Source organism: Canis lupus, chromosome 38 (genome assembly GCF_011100685.1).
Source record: "Canis lupus familiaris isolate Mischka breed German Shepherd chromosome 38, alternate assembly UU_Cfam_GSD_1.0, whole genome shotgun sequence".
NCBI classification, from domain to species: Eukaryota; Metazoa; Chordata; class Mammalia; order Carnivora; family Canidae; genus Canis; species Canis lupus.
Window position 1 is genome coordinate 24,585,335 of NC_049259.1, and position 26,347 is coordinate 24,611,681.

Genomic DNA, 26,347 nt, shown 5'->3' on the forward strand with positions numbered 1-26,347 from the left:
AGGGCGGAGGGCAGGCGGCCAGCAGCACCGAGTCCGCGCCTGAGGGCCGCGCGTGGGGACCCCACGGCCTGTCCGCAGAGCTCCATGCGCTGTGCCCCCCGCACCCTCGCCGTGGCCTCGCCGTGGCCCGGGCTGCCCCGCTGTCCCCCCACAACCCCCGGCCCGGGAGCGAGAACAAGTTCTGACCCGCGTCCCGGCCGCCGGGGGGACGACGCCTGCCGCCAGGGCAGGACCAGCCCCGCTCCCAGGGCTGCAGCGGGAGGCGGTGCCTGTGCTGGGAGCTGGGAGCAGAGCCGCCGGCCCCACTCCTGGGGGGCCGAAGGGGACGACCTCCGAGTTCTGGCGCTCGGTGACATCGGGACCCTCGGGGGACAAGACAGCAGGTGTCCTGGCTCCCTCTGTGCATGTCCCGGGTCCCAGCCCTGCAGCTGTGGGGCCGCCCACCGCCAGCACCGTGACCCCGAGTCAGCACAGGTCGCCCTCCTGCACCCACATGCCCCATCTCCCCACCTGCCTTCACCTCCGCTTCACCCCTGCCGCCCTTCCCCCTCCCCCCTTCACCCATTCCCCGCCTCCTCCCTCCATCCTCCCCTGCTCCCCCTGTGCCCATCCCCTGCACCCATCTATCCTCACCCCCACCATCACACCCTCCCCCTTCCTCCTCCTCCCCCCTGCCCACCCTCCCTCTGCTCCCCCCGTGCCCATCCCCCCGCACCCACCTGCCCCCCTGCTGTCACCCCCACTGTTGTCCTCCTCTCCCCTGCACCCATCCCCCCTCACCCATCCCCCTCCCCCCATTCCCTGCCCACCATCCCCTGCTCTCCCTCCTCACGCTTATCCCCCTTGCCCATCTCTCCACCCACCCCCGCCGCCCTCCCCCCTCCCCTGCACCCATCCCCCCCTCCTTCGCCCATCTCCCCCCACCCACTGTCCCCCACCCTCCCCTGCTCCCCCTGTTGCCCATCCCCCGTGCCCATCTATCCCCATCACGCCCCCCCATCTTCCTCCCCCTGCCCACCCTCCCCTGCTCCTCCCGTGCCCATCCCCCTGCACCCACCTGCCCCCCCAGCCATCACCCCCGCAGTTGTCCTTCTCCCCCTCGCACCCATCCCCCTCCCTTGCCCATCCCCCACCCACGTCCCTGCCCCACCTCACCCATCCCCCTCTTTCACCCATCCTCCCACCCATCCACACTGCCCGACCGCAGCAAGCGCCGGGGCTGCTCCCTCTGGGCATCAACACGCGTGTGGCCTCACAGACGATGCACGCGGCAGGGGAGGGCACCCCGGGGAACGGGCCGAGTTCACAGACATGGGAATTAATCCCTAAACAAGGCTGCAGCCAACCCCTAAAGGAGGCCGCTGGGTGGCCTGGGCCCCGCTGGGTGGCCGCTGGATCGGCCACGCCTGCGCTCAGGCCCTGGGTCAGGCCGCCTCGAGGTGAAGGAAACCACACGTTAGCACTTGGCACTTTCTGGAAATATCAAAGCCAGTCCTCAGCCGACGCTCGTCACATGCGTGACTTTGTTGCTGCAGATCCGGAAACTACCCCGAGATCCTCAGTGTGAAGCCCCTGCGTCCCGGGGGCCCGTTTCCAAACCTCTGGCTTTTACTTCCCATTTCAAAGAACCATGGAGAGGCACCGGCTCTGAACGTGACACTGTATTTATTAAAGTGTTTTTATTAACAAACTTTCACCCGCAAGTTCCGAGTGTGTCGGCGCTGGGGGCGCGCTGGCCTCGCCGTGTGGCGTCTGTGGGTCCTCGGAACCGCACGTCCCTTGGTCGCAGCTGTGACGGGTGTCGGGGCAGCACCGGGCGTCCCCCGTGACGTGGCTACGCACGCACTTGGGCCCACTGGGGCTCCAGTGTTCCGGGTCCTGTGACAGGCGCGGCTCCGTGTGCCTCGCTGCCTCGTCCACCGCAGCCCCCGGCCCCGGGCCGCCCCCCACGGCGCTGTCCCCACACGGTCCCCTCTGGCTCCTGTCGGGATCGCAGCACGCTCTCCGGGAAGACCCGGGGCTCCTGCGGACAGCGGAGGTGGGGTCCCCCGCCTGCGCCCCCGGCTCCTCCTGGCCCTGGAGGTGCGGCGGCAGCGGGAGGCTGGGGGGCGCGGGGCGCTGCAGCCTGGCTCGCGTGGCTCTGCCCTGCAGGCAGGGGCAGTGGTGGACGCGCGGGATGGCGCACACCAGGCCTTCGGGGACCGGGAGCGCGGCGGGCTGCACGTGCACCAAGCTGCTGGCGGCGGCGGCACAGCGGGGGCACAGGCCGTCGCCGGGCCGCGGGGAGGCGAGCGGGCCGGGTTTCCAGTGTTGGAACGTGTTGGCGCAGCTACACCTCTGCTTCAGGGAGAGGAAGGCACACGCGGGGTGCTGCTCGAGCGAGGGCTGCAGAGAGGCCGGGCCTGCTTCGCCCCTGGCGCTGGGGCTGAAGGCTGCGTGCGCGGGCAGCCCCAGGGCCTTTGCCCGGCCGCTGAAGGCCTCGGAGCACACGTGCAGCTCCTCGTAGGCCGCCTTCCCCGGGGCGGCGCAGCCGTGGGAGGCCAGGGGCTCCAGCTCATAGAACTCCCGCTCCGCCTCGGACCTCGGGGCCCTGGGAGCCACGTGGTAGGCATTCCCAGCGCAGGAGCCGCTTGGTGCCTTGTCTCCGGGTGTCGCGGACAAGCCGTGGGAGAAGGCGCCGCAGCGGAGCTTCCTGGGGAGGGGAATCTGGCCACAGGTGCCCTGGGGCCCGAGGCACCGGCAGATGCACTGGAAAAAGAAGGTGGCGAAGGCCCAGCTGACGCCCATGATGAGCATCATGAAGGTGCCGAGCTGTGTGTAGGCCAGAACCGTGGACGGCATCATCATGGCCCCCGCCACGAAGGTGGTCAGGGCGGCCATGGCGATGGCGGATCCCATGCGGCTCAGGGAGAAGATCACCTTCCCCTCCCGGTTGGTGTCCGGGGCCAGCCGGTAGGCCACCCCGTAGTGGACGGCGAAGTCGACGGACAGGCCGACGGCCACCGAGATGATGACCGACTCCAGCACGTTGAGCTCCCACCCCAGCAGGACCAGAGAGCCGACGGTGACGAATATGGTCCCGGCGATGGAGACGATGGCGTACAGGCTTATGACGACGTTCCACGTGGTGAGCAGCATGACGCTGAAGGCCACGGCCACCGACAGCCCCATGGCGATGAGCGTGCCGTCGGAGAGGCTGTCCTGCAGGTCGTAGAATTCCAGGCTGCTGACAAACCAGCCGTTGCTGAGGCCCTCGGGCGCCGAGCTCAGCTCCCGGGAGATCCAGGCGTCCACCTCCTGGTAGAACTGGTGCATCCTCTCGTAGGCCAGCGTGAAGACGTAGGTGCTCTGGAACTCCAGCACCACGGCCCGGATGGTGTCGTTGACGTCGAACCTCGGCCCCGGCGTCTTGCTGTCCAGGTGGTAGCCGGTGCTCCTCTCCAGCTCCATGATGGCCCTCTTCATGCACAGCTCGAAGATCTCCTGCTTGTAGGGGAAGCTCCAGCGCCGGCAGCAGAGGTAGAGCGCGGGCTCGTCGCAGTCCTGGTTCTCCATCCACTGCTTGAACGTCTCGATGAAGCAGCTCGTGAAGTCCTGCTCGTCCGTCTGGTGGAAGAAGGTCTGGTTTCTCAGCTTCTGGCAGAAGCGCAGGATCCAGAGCTGGGAGGCGGGGCTGGCGATATTAAAGCTGCCGTCCAACACCAGCTTGCCTTTGCTCTTGGGGTTCAGGGGGTCGCCGTTGTCCTCCGGGGACACCCCCCACACCACCGTGATGGGCATGTGCAGCTCCTCCCCGCGGTGGACGCGCTCGAACATGAAGAGCTTCTTGTACTCGGCGTCGTAGCGCTCGAAGGGGTGCGAGGGCCTGAACAGCTGGAACTCGGACAGCTCAAGCGAGGGCAGCTTCATCTTGGGGTTCACGCACACCACGTAGGCCCCGCCCACGCTCAGGGCCAGGAACCACAGCAGCCAAAGGTAGCGGAGCTTGATGACGACGCACGGCAGCACCTTCTCGAAAAAGACGCGAGAGGCTTCGGATGCGGCGAGCAGCGCCCTGTGGCACTTCCGGCGGGCGGCCGTCCAGCAGCTCTTGCCGTCGTACACCTGCGGCTGCGGCTTCCGGAAGCAGCTGAACAGGTTGAGGAGGTAGCGCTCGTGCAGGACGACCACGGCCGGCAGCCACGTGACCATGAGCACGTAGTTCACCAGGATGGCCGTGCCTGCATACACCCCGAAGCACCGGATGGCGGTGATGTTGCTCACGTAGTTGGCGTAGAAGGCAGCGGCCGTGGTGAAGCTGGTGACGAACATGGACAGCGCTGCGTGCTGCAGGGTGACGCCCACCGTCTCCGCCGTCGCCGCGTGCGGCCTGTCGCACTTGGCGTAGCTCCACACGTCGCACAGGACGAAGGCGTCGTCCGCACCGATGCCGACCAGGATGACCAGCGCCGTCAGGTTCATGAACGGGAAGAACTCGAAGTTGAACACCACGCGGTAGAGGAAGTAGGACACGATCAGCGAGCTGATGACGGCAAACATGGTCATCAGGGTGATGAACAGGGACCTGGTGTAGGCGCACATGACCAGCAGCACCAGCAGCACCGCAATGGCCGGGTAGGCTGTGTCCGTCAGGAGGTAGTCCTGGAACAGGCTGTGCTTGATGCCGAACTCGATCCCGGCCACGGCGGTCACCCCGTCGGAGCCGTTCCAGTTCTCGAAGTTGTCCAGGTAGATGTCCATCATGCTCTCCCCCTTCTCCGTGGGCGAGAAGAGCATGCTGTACCTCAGCGTGGGCGCGGTGGGCGCGGCGGGCGCCTTCGGGGCCAGGAAGTCCTTGTCCACCAGGAAGTGCAGGATCTGGTACACGGCGTTGTACTTGACGCACTTGCGGGGCACGCCGCTGCACTTGAGCTGGCCCTTCCTGCGGGCGCCCGCGTCCCAGCAGTCGGGCTGCAGCGTGCCGTTGCGGTAGTGCTTGGCGCAGGCCCGCAGCAGCTTCAGCGTGTGCGACACGTCCCGCTCCACGATCTGCTGGCAGGACGACCTGTTGTTCAGGATGGCGATGTAGTTGCCCAGCGTCCAGCTGGGGCAGCAGGACGCCACCGTGGTCCTCTGGCACAGGTCGCCGAACTGCGGGTGGGCTCTGATCTGCAGAGAGAGACACGCGGACACCAGCGTTTAAGGCCTGTGGGGGGGGGGCAGGTGCACGGCCTCCCCCAAGCCTCCCCCCACAGTCCCCCCGGCGCGTCCCTCCAGGTGGCAAAGTGCCCAAAAAACCTCCAGTGTGGCCTTGGTCTTAACGAGGAGGTAAAACCAGCAGCTCTCGAGGAGACTGGCCTTTTCAAAGGCACTTTCAGGGCAAAGGAAGGGACGGCGGGGCCTGTGCTCTTCCATCTGGGGGGCTCAAGGGCACAGGACGCCAGCTGCTGCCTTGGCCCAAAACCGCCGGTCATCGGCCTGAGGTTCCGGGCGACAAAGGCACGAATGCAACCAACTTAACGGAAAGCCAAGAAAACGGTTGCCCAGAAGAGCACCAGCGAGCCCCCGGCTGACGCCAGACACCGATGTCCGCAGTGCGCGGGGCCACAGCCAAGGGCATCCCCAAGCAATGAGCACAACGGGCCGCGGTGCCCAGTCCCATCCGTCCACGCAGGTGAGATGGATACTGAGTGGCAGCCGACGACGTGTGCATCCTTTGAGCTCATCTGGTAAAGTGCACCCACGGTGCACGCAGCCTTTCCTCCACGGCGGGAGGGAAACCGAGACACAACGCCAAGGCCAAGGGGGTCCGGGCCTCCACACCACACAACCCGGACGCATGTGCATGAGGCTCAGCCTCCTCCTCCGCAGCCAGAGCGACTGTGTCTCCTCTGCGGGGCTGAGCCTCGCTCTGCCCACATCTCTGTGGACGGTAAAGACAAGTGAGCCGAAAGGGGGATCATTCCAAGGGGACTAAGGTGTCACCCCAAGAGCCTGATCCGCCAGCTCGTTTCTGAAGAGCCACCGTTAGTTGGCGTTTGTGACACAGGGTCATCAGTTCCGGTGGCCTCCGGGCGCAGGCGTCCACACTGCCGACTCCGGGGACGCGGGGAAGCGGCCGTCGGCCTGCTGCGTCTGGTAGGGGGGCGGCCCCGACGCCAGAGGCTCTCGGTCGGGGGCAGCGAGGGTGGACAGGCCGTGGCCGCGCAGAGGGGCACCGTCCAGGGCTCGGGAGCCAGGCGCTGGCGGTGAAGGGAGCAGGGCTGCCGGCCACAGCCCAAGACAATGGGCCTCGGATGACCTTCCAAATGGCAGCAGGGTTTGCGTGCGAGTGAGCGTGGTTTGGCCAAAGGTTCAACGGTGACACGATAAACGCGGATCCACCGGCGGGTCACCTGCCAAGCGCCATCCAGAGTGGGCCCGGCCCGGTCTGCAGGCAGAGGTGGCCGACGGGCGACCGTGCCAATGGTCCTCCAGGACCCGGACGGGCCCAGAAGTAAGGACGGAGACGGCCGCCGTGGCCCCGAGCTGGACGCTGGTGCCTGAACCCACGGGGATGCAGCTCGAGAGACGAACGAATCCATGATTGCGCCGCAGGGGGAGTGGAAGTGACTTCTCACAGCTCGGGGGATGGGGCGGCCACGGGCTGTGCAGGGTGGGGAGCTGGGTCACCCCGTGGCTGTGCCGGGGCCAGACAGGGCGGCGGGGGTGGGCTGCAGAGCTTCAGACGACGCCTTAACCCGTAAACTGCCGGCTACCGGGAGCCTCACCGGAAGGCTGAGAGCAGGACGGGAACAGAGCGCGTCCTGCTATGGGGCCCCTCCGTCCTCACGTGCCACAGGCCGGCCCGCAGGTGCTGCCGGGGGCCCCAAAGCCCACGCCGCAGACGGGCGCTGTGACCTCAGACCCCTCCTGCGAAGCTGGCCGCCTGAGCGCGGACTTCCACGAGGGCAGGACTGAGGAGCCCGGGAGCTTCCAGCGGCCTCGAGGTCCCAGAAACACTCGGCGGGTGTGGAGCCGGACCCCGAGGGGGGCCCAGGACTGGCCTGCGGGGAGCGGCTGCCCTGCGCAACCGGCAGAAACCGCAAGTGAAAGGACACGGTGGCCGGGAGACTGCCCGGCTTGCTCGCCTGTTGCGCTGCATCCGGGCCATCCTCCCTTCGCAGACGCCACTGAGCGCGGCCGGCCGGAAGCCACGCACTTGGACGTCACGGCGCTGACTTCCTGCAGGAATAGCTGCTGCTCGACGTTCTCCTGCCACCTCCTAAGACGCGGCTAGAACGGCTCAGGGCCACCCCCGACGTCGGCTGAGGACTTTTGCAGGATGTCACGACGTGACCCACAGCGGACGGGTGAGGGTCTGGGTGCGCGCGAGCCTGGAGGCACCAAACAGTGAGCCGCAGCTCAAACAGCTACACATTCTAGGCCGTGAGGACTCCCGGAAGACCCCGAGCAGAAACGGCACAAGGACACAGGACGGAAGGGACACGTGGTGGGAGGGACAGGCGTCACCTCACCACCTGCGAAGACAGGACCCCGCAGGGGCGGGCGCTGCCGAGCAGGGGGCCCTGCGCTTGCTCCGGGCCACCGGTCCACACCGCATGGCTTGTAACATGTCCCAGCTTCCGGGTGACGAACTGACAGCTGCAGACGAGGAGACAACGCAACAGGCAGACGCTGGCCAGTGATCCAGGAACTTGGTTTGTTTGCAGATGGTCTGAGTCTGTGCGGGCGCAGCCGAGAGCAGATGGCGCGTGCGGAAAACCCGGCCGGCCTGATGGAGGGAGGTCACACAGTCCTCCCGCTGGAGAGTCGCGTCGGGAGCCGGGGAGCCGGCCCGCTGACCGCCAGGAGCCCGGCCTCCCCTGAGGAGCCCCGTGTGCGGTGTAGACAACAGCACCAGGCCCAGGCCAGCTCTCGGCCCGGGTGCAAGTGCATCTCCCGCTGTCGGTGAGCTCACACGCAGGACGCACGCCAGGCATGTGGCGCCCTCCTTCCCCGGTGGCTGTGTGTGGGCAGGTGCGGGGGCAGCGGCAGCAGAGTGCGCTCTCCGGGGGCCTTGGCCCCACCACTCAGGCTCCACGGACCATCTCGCGTCCTCCATCTGCAAGGGACTCCCCTCTTACAGACGCTGGAGCCCGGACATCCCCTTCCCCGCCCGTGCCCTGAACCTGCCCCGAGACCCGCTGGTTGCCAGAGAGGCTGTGGGGACGAGGACACGGGGGAAACCCTGCAACCAGCTGAGGAGAGACCACCCGGGAAAGGAGAGCCAGCGTCTGAACTGCTGCCCTGGGAGGAAACTCGCGTGGGACACAGGAGGGGGCGCTGCGCTGGGGGGGGCGGATCCGTGGGGGCCACACGGGGGCTCCAGGATCCCGGGGCGCACACGCAGGCGACCAGGACGGAGGCCCCAGCGAGCACCCTCCGCCCGCGCTCACCAGGCTCAGCAGGGAAGCGACCGGCACGAATGCCAGCTCGTTTGTCCGAGACGTACGCCAGGGTCACTTTACATACCCTTGAGTTATCCACGCTGCACATGGACTTAATGGCAGGTAAGCTCCACAGCGTGTCCCCTCCGGCTGACGCAAACACCACCCTGGAGTACCGGTCACCTGGTGACATGAAAAAGAAAAGACAGAGGTTCATAATTGTCCGCTCCCATCATCAGACTCAGCATCCAGGAGCAGCCCTACTGGGGGAGCACAGGACGGGCCATTGGCAGCGGGGTCCCTTCCTACCCACGACACCGAGGGCTTGCAGGCCGTCCAGGACAGGTTAGCAACCGCAATCCGAGAGAACCCGGACTTGGGAGACGCGGCACCAGGACGCGGCACAAGCCCAAGGAGGACACGCTGAGCTGTTCTCCACGGACGTCAGCCGGGGGCAGACGGCAGGGGGTCAGTTTAAAAGCACTGAGACCAACCCGCCGGACCCGAGGGGCCAGGGTCTACACTGCTCTGATGGCGCGGACGCAGGCCAGTCGTGGAGCCTGCCGCCCCTGTTGCCCCCCATTGCAGGCACGCGTGTCTCAGGCACGGGAACCCAAGGACACATCGCTGAGCCGTCAGCGCCGCTTCCGCTCCGTCCGCCCTGGGGACTTTGTACGAGTTCGCCTGGCTGTGCCGACACTGCGGCCACCTGTGACCGTGTGAATAAAGCTTTACCACGCGAGCTTTTATTCACCACCAGGAGGTTTCCTTCAGCGAACTCTTCACCCGACGGCCATTATCCTATGTGGACTCCAAAGAGCAAATCAAGGCCGTGGAAACAGCCATCTCCCCCTCGAGGCGGAGCCCTGGCCAGGGGTGGGGTGTGCGTGTGGACTGCAGGGACCCCATCTGGCCTGTGTGGGGACTGGCCAAGGGAGGCCGGTCTGGGGATGCACACTGCCACTCCGAGACAGACCCAGCAGCCTGGACATTCACCAGAGCTCAGATTTTCTAAAAGTGCAGAAAAAGCCATGTGCGCTCCTTCCCGGGACCAGGACAAAATGTCCCTGACCTCCTACTATGCGCCTGCCTGATGCTGTGGGTGCCGCAGGCTCAGCTACACCTAGAAGCATCAGAGGCCCGGTGAGGCCTGCTAGAGAGCTAACAGGACAGGAAAGCACACATTTTGGGGGCATTTTCAATAGATTTTAAAGAGCTGAGTTCAAAACAGCACTGCTGTGAAGATTCGCTGGGGGAGAAGCTGTAGGTCCTCATGTCCTTAGACCCAGGGCGTGAACCCAGGGTCCCAGGATCGAGTCCCACATCGGGCTCCCTGCATGGAGCCTGCTTCTCCCTCTGCCCGTGTCTCTGCTCCTCTCTCTCTCTCTCTCTCTGTGTCTCTCATGAATAAATAAATAAAATATTTTAAAAATATATATATATGCTCTCTGAAATAAGACTTGAAAAGTATATTTCTCTAAGATAGTAGATTATTTTAGGGGTTCAATCCAAAAATATGTACCTGACAATATTTTTTAAATAATGTAAAAAATTTAAAATGACTTGGAATTTGGGGCAAGATCAAGAATCTCATTAGATATTTTGTGTCCCTTTAAACTAAATCTCTTATTGACTTTTGTTACAGGCAAATAAATCCAGCTTAGTGGTCGACTGACCCTGGGAAGTAAAACTACGAGTCACTGCTATCTGTGTCAGTGCCCCACACGTCTTCCCACCAGTCTGGATTTAATCGTGCTCCATTCTGAGCGCGAGGAGCCCCGAGGGGCTGTTCACCTGGGATGCCACTCACTCGGAACGTCGCAGAAAAAGCTGTCTTTGTGGAAGTTCCAGTCGACTTCTCTTTTCTCTCTTTCATAGTGGTCATCTGACCATCTATCATCCCGATGGCTGAAACGGAACAACAACGTGGTCTTGAGTAAAGTACCGTCAGCAGCACAGGGCACACAGCCAGCAACTATGTAACAGCGATGGAGGCGAGCCGGCATAGAGTAAACGTGTCTCACTGCTGTCCTACGCCCGGAACTAACCACAACGCGATAATAAACACTTAAAAATAATAAAGTACTAGCTGTTTCAAGGCCAACAAGCACACCTGTAACGCTCTACCCTCAGTCATGACCTACTTGAAATGAAAAGGATGCATATAAGCAACCAACATCCATTTTCTCACATCTATAAAAAGGGAAAAAAAAAACCAAACCCTCACTCTTTTTACCTTAATACAACAAAATCTTAAAAAACAACGAGAATGTACACAAATCAGCAGCAAAGACTTCGAGCTTAATCATCTTGTTCGGGCAATGCTTAGAAGTCAAATTCATTCAGCAAGGTTTTGTGTGAAAGTTAATAAACAATTACCTTTTCGCTTGTTCATCTGCGTACTTAAATGGATAATTTGCCAACGTTGCCTTGTATCCCGTATTTTTCACCATGTTATTCCACGTAACCAGTCTCTGGCCTATCGCAGTCCCTCTTGGCTCAAAACCCTGAGACAAAATATCACAAATTCCTATTAGTGCGGTTTGCTTCAGGGTAAGTAGGGTCCCAGCAGGTTGGGGACGCGGTGCTGGGATGCTGTGTGGCTTCGGTAGGAAGCGGGGACGCGCTCGCAGCTGCCCGGGGACGAACAGCACCGAGGAAGGTGGCCCGACCCGTCGGTGGCCTCCGTTCACCACAACAGCGCGGTTAGGCTCCCTGGTACGTGATCCGTCTCAGCAAAGGCGGGCGGGGGGCGGTGGGGGGACTGTATCTGAAGCTTCTCTTTCAAGATCACACCTAAGCAATTAGCAGGTGTTTACTTGGATGTCACAAAAAATTATGGTCACATCAGACCATGTCATGCAGTGTTTTACAGGAACATGTACTTAAAAACAGACCCTGCAAACAAAAAAACAAAACAAAACAAAAACAAAAACAAACCCCCAAAAAACAGACCCTGCTATCATCTCTCTGTGATGCTGAAATTCCTTTCACTGCTCTGCGGGGGGAGAAAGGGAGACATTCAGTCTTAAAGACATTATGAGAACATTTTTATAGAATTCAGATTCTCCATTTTACTGCTTTTTAGCTTAAACGTGGCAGCCAAGGAGGAAAACCTCCAGGTTTGTCGGTGAGAGCAAGTCCGTTGACCTCTTAGGAACCTGAGACTTGAAGGACATGGGTTTACTTTTCAGGAGGAGAACTGCAAGCTCCTGGTGACTCGAGGAGGTTTGGGGGAAACAGGATAGAAGTCACATAATGCAACATGTATTAAGATACTTAATTCCCTGAGGTCACAGAGACGCGATGGGCTGAGTTCTCCTTACCAGCAGTGGATCAGAGAAGTCGGGAAGCTCCGGCACTAACACCCCAACCAAGGCGCAGACTACGATGAGCAGGGTGCACATGCCCAGCACCAGCACGGGCCAGTCGGCTATCAGGGACGCGTAGCTGCGGGGCAGAGAGGAGCACAGGAGGGCGCTTAGACGGACGCGGCCAGAGGCCCACTGCCACGACAGGAGGGTGTTGATCCCAGCTCGGACCCCGTCCAGGGCCTCTCAGTGGGGCGGCGGCGGGACCAGGACACAGCACAGGTCGCGCACAGAGCCCCTGGACACAGGTGCAAGGCCTGCGCCCCGCAGGGAGCCCCCGCCGCCTGCTGTCTCCTCCAGGACTCGCTCCTCCCGCCTTGAGCTGCGTCGGCTCCTGGAGAAGAACACGGTTCACTGCAGGCTCGCAAATTCCTCATCAGAGCAAGCAGACCGCACTGAGCCCAGCCCCGATGGGGCTTGCGCCGTCAGGAACGCGGGGGCCGCCGCTCCAGGGCGGGCGCTGGTTTCGTGCAGCATCTGCACCCAGAACAGCGCCTTCCGGAGGGGGCCGTGGGCACCCACCCCGTCCTCACTCTCTGGCCACCCGCCCGCCGCCGGGCCGCTGGTCCCCTCCCTACCGCCAGCCCAGCCCCCAGGTCCAAGTCCTTTCCTCCGGGCGCCCCTCCGCCCTGTAGGACCCTGGTCCCCATTCTCATCACGGGCTCACAGGTCTCGCTCTCGGGGGCATTTACTTCAAAGTGAATCTCAATATGGAAATTAAAGTGGGGCACGACTATGCGTGCAGGGAGCACGTCCCCTCCCTGGTGCCCGGGGATCCCGCGGGGCTCTCCTTTTCGGCCCAGCCTCCGGAGGAGGGACTTACGCTCACTCCCACGCTTCACACCCATCGCCGCCCTTCATTCTCCCGGCCCCGTGCAACGCGCCGGGGTGCGGTTTGGATACATGCAGAGAGCCAAGGCCGGCCCAGCCGCACGGCGAGCCCGTCCCGCGGAGCACATGGCACGCTGCCAACACCAACACCGTCGTCTCACGCACTTGCAAGTGGCCAACACAGTGGACCTTCAAAGGTCTCATCACGAGAAAACAGAAGCCTGCACCTCGCCGTGGTGGTCGCGTCACCATCGGTACAGACACTGGATCGTCCAGCTGCACCCGAAGCTGATGTGAGGTCGCCTGTCAGCCGGAGCTCACGTGCGGAGTTGCCAAAGGAAGCCCAGCTCTGGCGCGGGGGGCGGGGGAGCTCCCAACCACGGCGACACCATCTCTTGCTTCGAACACGAGCGCGACAGGGTCACAGGACTGAGTCCAGGCGCCCCGAGCCATGCCCCCCCCGACTCGCCCTGTGCCCTGAGCCCCTAAGCCACACACTCAACGTCGTGATGCAAGACCACTTAGGTCTGTGGGCGTCCGCATCCGAGCATCACTCACGAGCCCCGCCGATTCCAAATTTAACAACTCGCTCAGGGAAAATCCCTCTAGATGAGATGGAATGATGCTTGAACGTGACTCCGAATGTAGTAAAAACACGCCGACCGCGGGCGCTGGTTGGGGCTGCTCAAGCGGACACAGCTTCCAGAACACGGAACACGCCCGGCACGGAGAGGCTCTGATTTTATTTCCTCCTCCACCAAATGCAAACTCAAGATGAAAGCGACCGGCAGGGGGGCAGTCGGGTCCTTTGTCAGCAGCGCATTTGAGGCTTCCTGTTCCTGTTCCCGGCTTCGTCCTACACGGTGGACAGGACGTGAAAATGGCCCCAGGCTGAAACCACTACTCACCACGCGGTTTTTTAACTAGACCCGTTTTCCCACAAATGAACCTACAGGCCGCTTGCCGGTGGGGGCACCGGGCCTCATTCCAGCGCCGAGGGCTGACCTGCCCACGTAATGACTTCTGGTCTTGTGTTCCAGAAACACCTGCACACGCATGCGCTGCAACCTGGAAACCCTCTTCAGTCATTGCTTTCCTTCGCGTTGAGAACGTCGGACGTGACTTGACAGTCGCGTGTGTGCCGACTCCCCACGGGAGCCTCGCCGCATTGGCCGTCTCCACACGCGGCTTCCAGACCTGGCCCGGGACACGGTTCCCACGTCCAGGGAGTAGCCGTGCTGCTGCCATCGGGGGAAGGACTCCGACGTGCGTCTGTCCTCAATACCAGGCGCTGCTGCGGTCCATCTGCCGCTCTTGCCGCCCGAGCCCGAGCCCGCACAGCCGTGGGCACCGCACGGGACGCTCTAGGCTCTCGTACATCATGAAACCAGCGCCATGGCGTGACACTACGCTGCAAATCTAATAAAGCAGGAGAACCGGAGGAGTAAAGGAAGTCAGATGTGGCCTAAAGGAGTCAGAGCTACGTTTGCCCCTAACTCCACTCCTGGTGAGTCGGACCTCGGTCCATGCTGCAACGGAGCTCAAAGAAGCGCGTGCCTGCGCATTACGCTCCTGGGAAGCGGACCCCGGGGGCCGGCGAGGACGCATCATAAGGCCCCAGCTTTTTCATAAGGCCCCAGCTTTTACTGTGATCTGTCCTGCACGTCCCGACTGAAGTGTGCAGACGCCACAGCACGGCTGCAGGAGCTGACGAGCCCGAGGAGCTCTCCGGGCAGGCGGCCCGGTCCCCTCGGCAGCACACCGAGGCAGCCGGCACGGACCCGAGGTGCTCAGCTGCTCGCCCCGGACGGGATGCAGGGTGCGTGGCACGATCCATGGCCGTGGGGGGCTGGGTGGGCCTGCTGGGTGGCCCGGCCCGCTCGCTGGCTCTCCGCGTGCATCCCCCACGCCCCTCGGGCTGCCCGCTACCTCATAACCGGGCTCACTCTGGGAAAGATCAGAAATAACCGTCAAAGGAAGCACACGAAACCTCTCATAGGTGGACCCCCGGACCCCCAAGCGCGGTGGGTCCCTGGTGCCTGAGGCGGCCGCAGGCCACCGTCCCGTCGCAGCTCGTGAGGCTCTTTGCCTCACTGGCCCCTCCTCTCCGCAGCAGGCTCTCCTTTCTCCCCTTCCGTCTGCTTCAGTCCACATGCCCTGCACTCAGCGCCCAGCCTGCGGGCACCGGGCGCTCTCCCGGACCTGCCAACGCCAACTGCCAGCACCGCTGGTCTCCGTCCCCGCTGAGCTGAGCGACTCAGCACCTTGCTAACTGTCCCTTTGCTCCCTGAGAATCTTCCTCCTTAGCGTCTCCCCTGGTCTTTCCCTTCATAATCGCTCCTAATTCCTCTCGTCCAGTGCGGGGCAGCGGGGGACCCTTGCACAATGCGATCGGTCACAGTTTTCCCAGCGGCATCGGCTCTCGGCGCAGCGGGAGGGCAGACGGGCTGCGGGCAGGACACGGAGCCCCCGCCTCGGTTGGACGCAACAAGGTCGATGCAGCCGGCGTCGCAGAAGAAGGTGCAGGCGTCTGGGGACCAGAACATGACAGATGGCAACCTTGCCCTTAAGGGACTCGGAGCCTCATACAGAAAATCAGACAACTTCACAAATACTTGCGAAACCAGGCCAAGAAATACGGGTTTTCAGAGGGATACAGAGAAATGTTCGGTGACTTCAGGAGCGATTACTCGCAGCTAAGGTGGGACAGCAGCAGGAGAGGCTCTGTTGAAGAAGCTGGGTGTGTATGTGCCTGTACGGAAAAGAAGAATCTGGGACTTACAAAAATACCAACCTGATGATAGAGAAAATGTGTATGACTGTCTTCAAAATGCAAAAGCCTTGGACATTCAGGAGGGCTCCACGCTTGGCAGAAAATGGCCACAGCTGCACAGTAACGTGGACGTGGCATGGCAAGAATGGAGGATTTCATGCTGTGTGTATTTTAGCAGGATTTTAAAAAATAAACAATTTCTAAATGGAAAGGGAGTTTACTAATGGAAAGTTATGTAGTGATTATAGTGGAAAGAGAGCATAAGGCTTCAGTCGCCAGCGCCTCTGCAGCAGGTAACTTTCAAAGGTTGCTAAGTCACCTACACCCCCTGCAAGCACATCTCCAACGGACCCGTGCTTTCTTTCTTTCTTTCTTTGAAGAAACGTGTATCCATTTAAATTTAGCTTTTCTACTGAAAAGATAAAAACTTCAAAATTTCCAAATGAAATACATCCATTTTAATTAGGGTAACAACAGTTTTGGGGAGAAACACAGACAACCATCTGCAATAAAGCACCACAAACAAAGAGGGGAGGAAAGGCAGTTGGGCCAATATAGACGACGAGACACATGCAGAATCTAAAGACTGAAAATCCACCTTCGGGTCAAAACCCCTTTGGGAGACAGGATGACTCATGCAGGCAACTCAGGGAAATTTACTTTTCCTTCATAAAAATATGAATGAGAAAGGCAGAAACAACAGCAAAGTGTGAACAAAGCACCGGAGAGGAAAGTAGGCAAGTGACTTTATGATCTAATAGGAGGACGCAGATGACTTTACCTTTTTGGTAACTTGAACGGTCTGCATGGTCTGAAAAAAAAAAGCAGAGGAAAACCAATGAGGAACAAGGCATCGTAACATTAAGGCGTTTTATGTGCCCTTGTTTCGATCCTGGCCAACGCGGACCATCTGCACCCTGGGACGGAGCAGGGGTCACGCTGCGCGGTGCCCAGACCCCGCCCGCTCGCGGCCCCGGCACCTCCTGTAAACAGCCCGCCGACACCCCCTTGCACCAGAAGCATTCTTCTCCGTCTTCCCCAGTGTTCCGCATCCAGCTCCACAGCCCACTGGGCAAGTGCCGGCCCTTCCCTCTCAGCCCTGACGTGCTGAACTCGGGCTCAATTTCCAAGCCCTCTGCTCCCACCAGAGTCGTTTCCTCCTATTTACCGGTACGTGGCAGGCACTTAATAAACATTTGGTGAATAAACAAAATGCACCACTCACGCTGCTCCGTGTGGTGAAGACCCCTGGGAGCTCCCGAGACACCCCCCCCAACCACGGCCTGGGGCGGCCTCCCTTCTACTGGGTAACCGGAGAATGCTAGATTGCCTTCCTCATCTCATCGATTCCAACCAAACAGCATATGGCCGTGGGCCGGCCGCAGCGGCAGACATGAGAACCACTCTGTCCTCCGTTAAGCTGCAGGTCACAGGGTTCGCAAAAACGTGATACGGTGCTACTTACCTCGGTAAACTTCTCTTTGTTTTGGAAAACGGGATGATTTTTTTTTTTAAAAAGACTTAATTTATCTGAGAGAGAGCATGAGCGGGGGTGGGGGGTGGGGGGGCAGAGGGAGTGGGAGAAACAGATGCCCCCCCGCCCCGCCCCCAGGCAGGGAGCCCCAGGTGGGGCTCGATCCCAGGACCCAGAGATCATGACCTGAGCCAAAATCAAGAGTCTGACGCATAAGCAACTGAGCCACCTAGACGCCCAGATAAGGGAGCATCTTTTTTTAGTTTTCTTAGGATCAAGAGCTTTGAAGTCAGTAGTCACTGGCTAGTGAGAATGTGCCTGGGGACATCCGGAGCTTTGTCTGCCTCTCTCTCACAAGCACACTCAGCCCACTCCCACCTTGTCCGTCCCTCCCCACTTCCCTACACCTTGTCAGGCTCCATCGGGCTCTCTCCATCCTGCAGGAGGGATCCTCTCATATCCAATACTGCAGCGACCACTAACTTTGATGGTTAATCAGAAAGTTGACGTGAAAAATTCTAAAAATGTATCATCACACACATTCCTTAAATATCGATTCATAACTTCAACACAAACGTATGCTCAACTGCCCATCTCTTCTGCAAGCCGAGCTGCCCCGTCCAGGATTGCCGGTTCTGGACGCATCCTGAGTACGTACATCTGAATTTTGATGGCTCCCCTCAATTTTCTTACAATTGTTTCTCTCATGCCTCATATCATTTTTGACAATAATTACCTCTTATTGGATCTTCCTGAAAACTACCATTTGCTTTTCACAAGAACAATTCATCTCTTATTAGACCCTATACATAAATGGATTATTTTAAAGTTGAATTAAACGACACAATTACAAAAACATGCGCAGCCGGCACGCACAGGTTGGGTAACCATCCTCCTCGGACGCTAGGAGCAGGGGTGTGTGGCTGCCATGGAGCACGGGGACGGGGCGCCGTGGGGACGGCGGGAGGAGCGACACTACTGAGTCTGTGAAGGCCTTAGAGGGGCTTCCGTTCAACACAGCTACTACTCGAGAAGTAATAAAGAACATTTAATTTTGAGGGGTAAATCTACCTGAAAACCAAAACACTACATTTTCAATGTAATTACATATTTCTTTGTTAAGCTTCATTGAAATATAATTCACAAACCATACAATTAATCCGTTTAAACTGGTTTTTACAGAGCACGAGGGCAAGGTGCTGAACACAGAAGCAAATCGCTAAATTTGTACATGAACCTTCAGGTTCTTACGTCCTCAAAACCACCCCCTGAATTTCCACGGGAACACAGCAGACTTTGTTGTCTTTAGGTCTGAAGTGACCCTCAGAGCCGCAGCTCTGGGGCAGGTCATACTGAGCAGTTGCAAAGAAATGATAATTTATCATATACACTTTGGGTTGTAACAAATGTCAATTTTCTCTTTCCTCCTACTCAGCCCCGCGAACTTATTTATTTAATAGATAAATCCGTGGATCTATGACTAATTTACTCCCTGGAGGCAGAAACACCCAGAGACCCATCACGTTCTTCTGTCTGAATAAAGACGTCATTCTCTGTGTGTTTGGGAAAGCAGAGACGGTCACATCCGTTGCCACCAAGACACCTCTTGGGGAAATGTGAAATCCCTCGGAGGCTGTCACACTGACGGACGTGACAGGTGACAATTCAACCACAGGTGGACCCGAGACCCATCTGCTCTGCGCTGTCGCTGTCGGAGACGGTGGCCTGGCCGCTCTCACCACGGCGTAAGGCGCCCACCACACTTGCACCCGCCTTCTTCCTCCATCTGTGAACCTTTCCGAGTTGCTACTCTCAATCTCCATCTGATCAGTCTTGGGCTGATGAATAATGACTCTAAAAACTAACAGATCTGCTCCCTATCACGGATCGAAGGCGTCGTTTCCAGGGGCCTTTCACCTTCTAACACCCTATAGTCAAAACACACACCAGAAACCAATTAGTTAACCTCAAGTGGAACACCTCCTGGTCTTTGGTTCGGTTTTTAGCCTTTTTTCAACTGAGAAAAAAACAGACAGCGTTTGCTCGGCGGCACAGTCTGGGGGAGCCTGGGCTGCAGGCCCATCTCGGAGGGCTGGCCGAGCAGGTGTCCCTGCCCCGTCCAGAACCCACTTCTGTCCGCATGCGGGTGACACCCACGTCTTCACGGGGCCACTCTCCAGGCTGCTTCAGAAACACTCTGTGAATCTGGAGCTCGGGGCCTCGAGATCGGTAGTCGGTAGCCCGGGCACGTCCCACCAGAGAACAGGGGGTGCCGGTGAGGCCCGTGGCTCCAGAGCCCTGACGGCGCGGGCCTCAGTCCAGGGCACCCTGAACCCGCAAAGCTCCCAGGAGGCCAGCAGGGAGCCACCAGAACTGGCTCGAGGCAGATACGGCAGGAAGGGAAGTTTCTTAAAAAGGTAATAGGAAAAAAAGTATGAGAAAGAAGTTAACAAGAAACAAACAAACAAAAAAACGTGGAAAAGCTACAAATGCTGTTTCTTTGTGTCCCTCGCCTCTCCTGTCTTGTAGTGGCGTCTGGGGACGGAGTGGGAGACGGCAGGCTGAGGGAAATGAGATCAGGGAACGGCGTGCATGCCACCCCCCGCCCGTGCGCCATGGGCAGAGCTGCACCGTTAGCACCACGACCTCCAGACGCAGTGTCAGACCTCACAAGTTCCGTTTGGGAAAATCCAAACTATGAAGGAAAACTGTGTCTTTATTACTTATTTTTTAAAAGCACAGCAGACACACGCTGTCATGTTAGCGGGGGGCGCACAGCACGGTGATGCGACGACACGTGTGCGTTACACTGTGGCCAGGCCTGTGGCTGCACCTGTCACCCCGCGTCCCCGTGACAACGGCAGGACTGGGCCCCCCTGCGGCGCCGTTCCTGCGGGACCCATCCATCCCGACTGGAAGCCGGAGCTCCTCCCCTTCCTCCGACCCTGCACTCCTCCCCTCTGCTCTTGTTTGCTTGTAGGTTCCACACAATCATCTAGCGTTTGTGACACCCTCTGGTCGGTCCAGGTGGCTGCAAATGGCAGGACTTCTCCCTTCTTCGTGGCTGAGTGGTGTTCCATCGTGTTCGTGTACACCGTATCTTCTTTTTTTAGGACTGCAGTATTTTATTTACTTTTTTGAGCAATCTCCATGCCCAGTGTGGGGTTCCAACTCCTGGCCCTGGGACCAAGAGTCCTGGGCCCTAAGGACCGCCCAGCCAGCAGCCTCACTGCCGCAGCTTCTGTGTCGGGGCATGTGTTGGTGGACGCGGGGGCTGCCTCCTCGGCTACTGGAGGGGACGCTGCGCAAACACGGGGCACATCAATCCTTTCAAATCAGTGGTTTCATTGGCTTTGGGGCAAACCCCCAGCAGCGCCATTTCTGGGCTGCGGGGCAGCTCTGTCTGTAGGCCTCGGAGATCCCCCCCCCTCTGTTCCCTCCGACGGCTGCACAGCCTGCGCGCCCAGCAGGGCGGGAGGGTCCCCTTGCTCCACATCCTTGCCAACACTTGCTGTTTGCTGAGTTTTTGCTTTTCGCCATCCTGACGGGTGTGAGCGGGAGCCTGCTGTGGCTTCCACGTCTACTTCCCTGATGCTGAGGGATGCCGAGCATCTTTTCCCGTGTCTCCTGCTCACCTGCATGTCTTTGGAAAAATTGGCTATTCAGCTCCTCTGCCCATTTTTTAATTTGAATTATTTGGGACTTTCTTGGTCCGGAGGTGTATAAGTTCTTTATATATTTTGGATATTAACCCCCTTTCCAGATTATCATTTGCAGACATCTCGTCCCATTCAATAGATTGAACCTTGTCATTTTGCTCATGGTTTTCCTTCACTGGGCAAAAGCTTTTTATTTTGGTGTGATCCTATTAGTTTGCTTTTGCTCTTGTTTCCCTTGCCTCAGGAGACCTATCTAGAAAAACGTTGCTACAGCCAACGTCAGAGTTTACTGCTAGTGATTTCTTTTAGGATTTTTATGGTTCCAGGTCCCACATTTAGGTCTTTCATTCATTTTGAGCTTATCTTTGTGTCTGATGTAACGAAGTGGTCCTGTTTCACTCTTCCGCACGTGGCTGCCCAGTTTTCCCAACACCGCCTGTTGAAGAGACTGTCTTTTTTTTTTCTCATTGGGTATTTTTGTTTCCTTTGTCCTAGATTAATTGACCATATAAGCCCGGGTTTGTTTCTGGGATCTCCATTCTGCTCCATTTCTCCTCCTCTTCCTCCTCCTCCTCCTTTTCCTCCTCCTCCTCCTCCTCCTCCTTCTTCTTCTCCTCCTTCCTCCTCTCCTACTCCTTCTCCTTCCTCTTCCTTGTCTTTTTTTTTTTTTTAACTGAAGTATAACTGACATACACTATTTTTAATTAGTTTCAGGAGTAGGACCTAATGATTCAGTATCTGTATTTACTGCAAAAGACTCACCACCATAAGTCTGGGTAACATTTATAAAGCTTTGTATGTTTCTGAACGATGAAAATGCTCTAAAGGAAATACACTTTCTGCTTCGTGGCTGTGGCCAAATTTAAGAAAGTGGCTGAAGAGGCACATTTAGGTCAGTTCTCCCGCTGGACTGTGCCCTAATGCCTTTCGGAAAAGGGCAGTCTGCAAACAGGAAGTTTTCAGTTCAGCGCTGGCATGCTAGCAAGAAACTGTCTGAAATTAGAGAATTCACACGCTGACGGGCCTTCTTAAAAGATCTCCCACAGAAACATAACCAGGCTTTGTCCTCCAGGACTTGCACGGATCATCACGGGGACACTCGGGTGCTGATGTGAGGATGAAACGAGCACCCCGTAGATCGGCCTTTAATCCACCAGGAACGGTGGGTGTGCGCGGTCTGTGCCAAGAGATTCCAAGGACAACCCTCCCCCCCACCCCGCGAGTGCCAGGTGATGCCTTTCCTGAGCGGGAGATGCCGGACGTCCGTCCGCGCGGGGCACCTTGCAGCCTGGAGCTGGGAGCACATGAGGATGAACCAGGTGAGTGAGGGAAGGGCTGGTAGTGGACGGCTGACGTTTAAGGAGCATCTCACAAACACCGAGCACGTTATCCACGTTCAAAAAGATGTTTAGCCCTTTTTAATTAAATAAATGCTTGAGTACGAGGAAATTGTCTTTTTAAAAAAATATTTCACTTATTTACTTATTTTAGAGAGAGAGAATCCGAAGCGGACTCGGCGCTGAGCAGGGAGCCTGACACGGGGCCAGACCCATGACCCCGAGACTCACAACCTGAGCAGACAGCGAGAGTCAGACAAGTGAGTGACCCCCAGGCACCCCCAGGAACTGTCTTAGGAAAAGGGTGAACCTGGTAGTAGAACCAAGTGGGTAAAGTCTGGGCCCTGCAATCCATGGGCTGAATGGGCCTGAGCAAGTCCCTCAATTTCCCAGGGTTTGTGAGAAATGGGAAGAACCCACGGGAACGCCGGCCTGGGCAGCAGGTGTCCGTGGGCCGCGGGGCATGACCCGGAGGAAGCGTGGTCCCCTGACCACTGCCACGGCTGCCCGGTTAAGAGGACAGACGGAGGGATCCCTGGGTGGCTCAGCAGTTTGACGCCTGCCTTTGGCCCAGGGTGTGATCCTGGGGTCCTGGGATCGAGTCCTACGTCGGGTTCCCAGCATGGAGCCTGCTTCTCCCTCTGCCTGTGTCTCTGCCTCTCTCTCTCTCTCTCTCTGTCTATCATAAATAAATAAATCTTTTTTTTTTTTTTTTTTTTTTTTAAAGAGGATGGACAGGGACGAGGGCGTGCTCTTCAGCTCACAAGCACCGCAGGCCTCTGCCTGCTTCACCTGCCACTGAACCTAAGAGAGATAAAGGGTGTCATATGCAGAAGCCTAATTGGAGAAGGGAACCCGTGGACTTCCTCCCCGTGATCCGTATTCATGGGGAAGATCAAGTACGAGACATGTAGACGTCTTCTAAGATCTTATTTATTATTTAAAGAGAGAGAGTAGCGGGAAAGAGAATCGCAGGCGGACTCTCCGCTGAGCATAGAGCCCCACGCGGGTCTCGACCCCACGACACCGAGATCGCGACAGGAGCTGGAACTAAGGGTCAGACACAAGTGGCTGGGCCACCCAGGCGCCCCCTAAATACGCAAATGTATTTTACAAATCTGGAGGCGGGCACAGCAGATCGCTAGCCCTCTTTACTCCGGCGGAAAGAGTAAAGCATGAGTTTTCCTCTGTATTCCTGAACTCGTGAGGATATATTCATGAGTTGGTTGTGTAATTAAGCTGAAGTCAAAGAATTTTTTAAAGAGAAGTTGCACATGTGTTGTTCGGGTACGTGTGACCCACGTATTTCATCTGAGAACTTCCCTCACTGACACAGAATCCGAATGATACACTAGATGAAAAGGAGTCACCCCACACACAGATCCTAAATTCCAAGGAACTCAAAACAAAATACATTTCATATGAGATTGATCGTTAGTTCTGCTCAATTCCACTATTCCCTGCAGTTTAGGTGATGGGGAAGCCGATCGCCGCTGGAACGAATCGGACGGTGGCTTCACAGAAGCGGGGGGCCCGGCTCCCCGGCAGGGGTCGGCGTCAGTGGGCTCGAGTGGCACCTGCGGGGTTGGAGCCGGGGCCGCGGCCTCGGGCAGTCTCCAGGAGGATGGGACGTGCAGGCGTAGAAGGGAACACAAGGGAATAGCCAGGGCGTGGAGGCACGACGCAAGCGTGGGTGGGTGGGGGACGGGGGAGGCGACCTCGAAGCTGAGTAACCCTAGGAGTCGGGCTGAACGGGCCTCGGGAAGGAGGGAGATGCCTGAAACTACACTAACCCTTTATGTAATGAACTAAACGAGGCAGCAGGGCCTCCCGGGGCAAAGCCGGTGACAATCTGCACAAGCAGCTTGTCCCAAGGGTCAGCCTGGGGCGTGAGGGCAGATTTACAGCACGTTGCGGAGACTGACATTAAGCCTGATCCAACGGATACGTTTCCCTACTTTTATTAAGAAAGACACACAGATGCTTCTCACTCTTAAAGTTCACGGGTCTTATCTACAAAAAGTAAAAGCATTTTGCATTTTCACTACAAACCGAATGACATACGTGAGTGCGTGCAGGTTACAAGGGACTCCGGGGCGGGGGGGGGGCACGTGCACGTCTGGTCGGTCGCCGGGGTTGCCGCGAGGACAGCGCCGGCCCCGGGGAGACAGACCACGGCAGGCACGCGAACCCATCGTCACCATCGTCTCCACGTTCCGACCTCTGGGTTGTAGTCCGACGTGGTCCGTGTGTGGTTCACCGTAACAACTATCATCTGAGCTCAAACATGTAAGTATCATTACCTTTTCTTAAAATTCATTTTCCACGTGTCCTGGGTGAGTTTGCCGCTTCAAAATTACGCAGTATCACAGAAGTTTGAGTGTGGAAGGTTAAAAGTCACACCTGCTATTAGAAAAAAAAAAAGAACAACCTGGAAGGGGAGTTAGGAAAATAATAAAGATCCACCGCATCAAAATCAATTGCAACGGTGTAAGCAATACCTTGCACCTGTTGTGACGTCTTCATCCTGGCGCCTGGGGTTACGGTGAGGGGGACGGCGAAGGTGACGGCTGGGGGGACAGCCACAGGGACGGCGAGGGGGACGGCCAGGGGGACAGCCAGGGGGATGGCGAGGGGGACGGCCAGGGGGACAGCCGGGGGAACAGCAAGGGGGATGGCCACGGGGACGGTGAGGGGGATGGCCAGGGGCACGGCGAGGGTGACGGCCGGGGGGACGGCCAGGGCCTCGCCATCCACAGAATTTCTTTAATCTATTAAGGACAACAGTATATAGGGAACCAGATTCTTCCTCCGTAACTCAATTTGCTCATATCCATCCTTTAACTTAGGAAGTACATTTTTGTAACTCCATGGTCTACACTCTCACACACAGATCAAAGCTAAAACAAGGTCAGCTTTCGTCAGGATAACACTGATAGGGCAGGGACGTCTTGTCCGCTGGAAGCCCAAGGTTAAAAACATCAACTAAGCTTAGAAGACTCTGAGAAGGAACAGGAATGTTCCGAGGAAGCAGGAGGAAAACCCCGACGGGGGGGACGCACCTGTTCCCAGGTGCCAGGCGGACACCTGGGGCGCCGTGTGCAGCTCCCAGAAGCGCGGCCCCACGCCGGGGACACCCAGACGCTGCGCGCCGCACGTGGACGGCGTCTCAGGAGCACGAGAGGGCAGGAGGCCCGTGCTAAAGGGCGCTGGCCTGGGGCCCCCGTCTGGCTCCGGCTCCACATCTGGACAGTACGGAGAGCTGGATCGAAGGATTCCCGGGGCGCTTTCTCGCTGTGAAATTCTGCTGCCTTCTGGGCGGCTCCGGGCCACCTAGACAGCTGCCGACGCACCCAAACTCCAGGCGCCTCATCGGGACTCTAGGCTGAAATGCTTCAGGTGACAAGCGGTAGGAACAATCCCCATTACAGCACTAAGAATCGGTGTTTTGAAATGCTCTGAAAATAATGCTCTTGACGTGAACAGCAAGATATATATATATATTTTTTAAAAACGCGACATAAATGGTTTAACCAAAAAAGTGCTAGAAAGGGCTTGGCAGGAGGCCTCCAGCCTGAGGCTTCGGGGCGGCCCGAGCTGGCCTGTCCCAGGGGACCGCAGGGCCCAGCCCAGGTGCTCCCTAGCGCAGCACACGCGGGCGCCCAGGCTTTGCAGAGCCTCTCACCTGGGTCACCCCTACTTACCATCGCAGAGAGGCAGCAAGACATCATCCTTCTTTTATTTAAAAAATTTACCTTCGACGTGCTTTGTCACTTAAGCCCCATTTATGGCTGCGAAGCATCACAATTGTGGAAACTCTCTCCTTCCTGTGGCCTGTTTTTAACATGATTTTTTGGACACGCATCTTAAAATTTCCGCAGTTGCATTTCTCCTGTGTAATTTCTGGAACTACTTTTACCGCTGACGAGTGACCTTGGGCCCGATTTCACGGAGTAACCGAGGCCAGCATCCGTCGTCATCTTCTGCGAAGCCTGCTTTCCGGGGAGACTAGAGTCTGGATGTTCACTGTCATGCAGCACATGCCACCTGACGCTGTGCCGGCGGCGAGCTGAGGCACCCAAACCCACTGGGCACGGGCCGTCCAGCTGATCATGTGGGGTCCTCGTCGATGGTGGTAGCCGTGGCTTCTGACCCACCGGCCGGTGTAGACTAGACCACGGTGAGCAATCTCTGCGAGCTGGTGCCCGCTACCCAGATCTGGGCCGTGGGGCCGCGGAAACCGCCTCCACTTCCTCCAGGCTTTTGTCAGGAGCAGCAAATGTCTGGCCCCATTTGAGGATGGGAGCTGGTGGGAGCCAGGAGCCCACGGGCCATCAAGGGGTTGTACCTTGTTGACGTTGTGTGCAGACTAAGGGCTGTTCTTCGGTCCCGGTGGACCCACGGATCCAGTGCTTTTCACAGAACTGCTCTGTGCCAGTTGTTTTGGCTTCAGGGTGGTGAGACCCGGGACAGGGTACACCGAGGAGACCTAAC

General features: G+C 58.3%; 1 protein-coding gene and 2 long non-coding RNA genes across 11 annotated transcripts in view; 2 read left to right on the top strand and 1 right to left on the bottom strand.

Moving 5' to 3' along the window:
* The window catches only part of LOC119877936, a 29,169-nt gene extending 18,478 nt beyond the window's left edge, over window positions 1-10,691 (top strand). Inside the window, exon 2 of the long non-coding RNA XR_005385859.1 lies at window positions 10,054-10,691. This is a non-coding gene — a long non-coding RNA (uncharacterized LOC119877936). The remainder of the gene's footprint in view (window positions 1-10,053) is intronic.
* Window positions 1,647-26,347, bottom strand: part of DISP1 (dispatched RND transporter family member 1) — a 155,991-nt gene continuing 131,290 nt past the window's right edge. For 5 of the 9 annotated variants that reach the window (XM_038586423.1, XM_038586418.1, XM_038586421.1 and 2 more), the window contains 6 exons: window positions 16,165-16,194; window positions 11,735-11,858; window positions 10,788-10,915; window positions 10,219-10,316; window positions 8,494-8,591; window positions 1,647-5,148 (listed from right to left, as the gene is read on the bottom strand). In XM_038586423.1, coding sequence (XP_038442351.1) covers window positions 1,669-5,148; window positions 8,494-8,591; window positions 10,219-10,316; window positions 10,788-10,915; window positions 11,735-11,815 — 3,885 coding nt within the window. In that variant the 5' untranslated portion in view covers window positions 11,816-11,858; window positions 16,165-16,194 and the 3' untranslated portion in view covers window positions 1,647-1,668. Of the gene's footprint in view, window positions 5,149-8,493; window positions 8,592-10,202; window positions 10,317-10,787; window positions 10,916-11,734; window positions 11,859-12,602; window positions 14,389-16,164; window positions 16,195-26,347 lie in introns of those variants that run through there. The other 4 variants (XM_038586425.1, XM_038586424.1, XM_038586420.1 and 1 more) reach the window with 4 other exon arrangements.
* LOC111094535 lies at window positions 20,066-23,284 on the top strand. The gene is made up of 3 exons (XR_005385860.1): window positions 20,066-21,835; window positions 22,008-22,113; window positions 22,581-23,284. It is a non-coding gene; the product is annotated as an uncharacterized LOC111094535 (long non-coding RNA).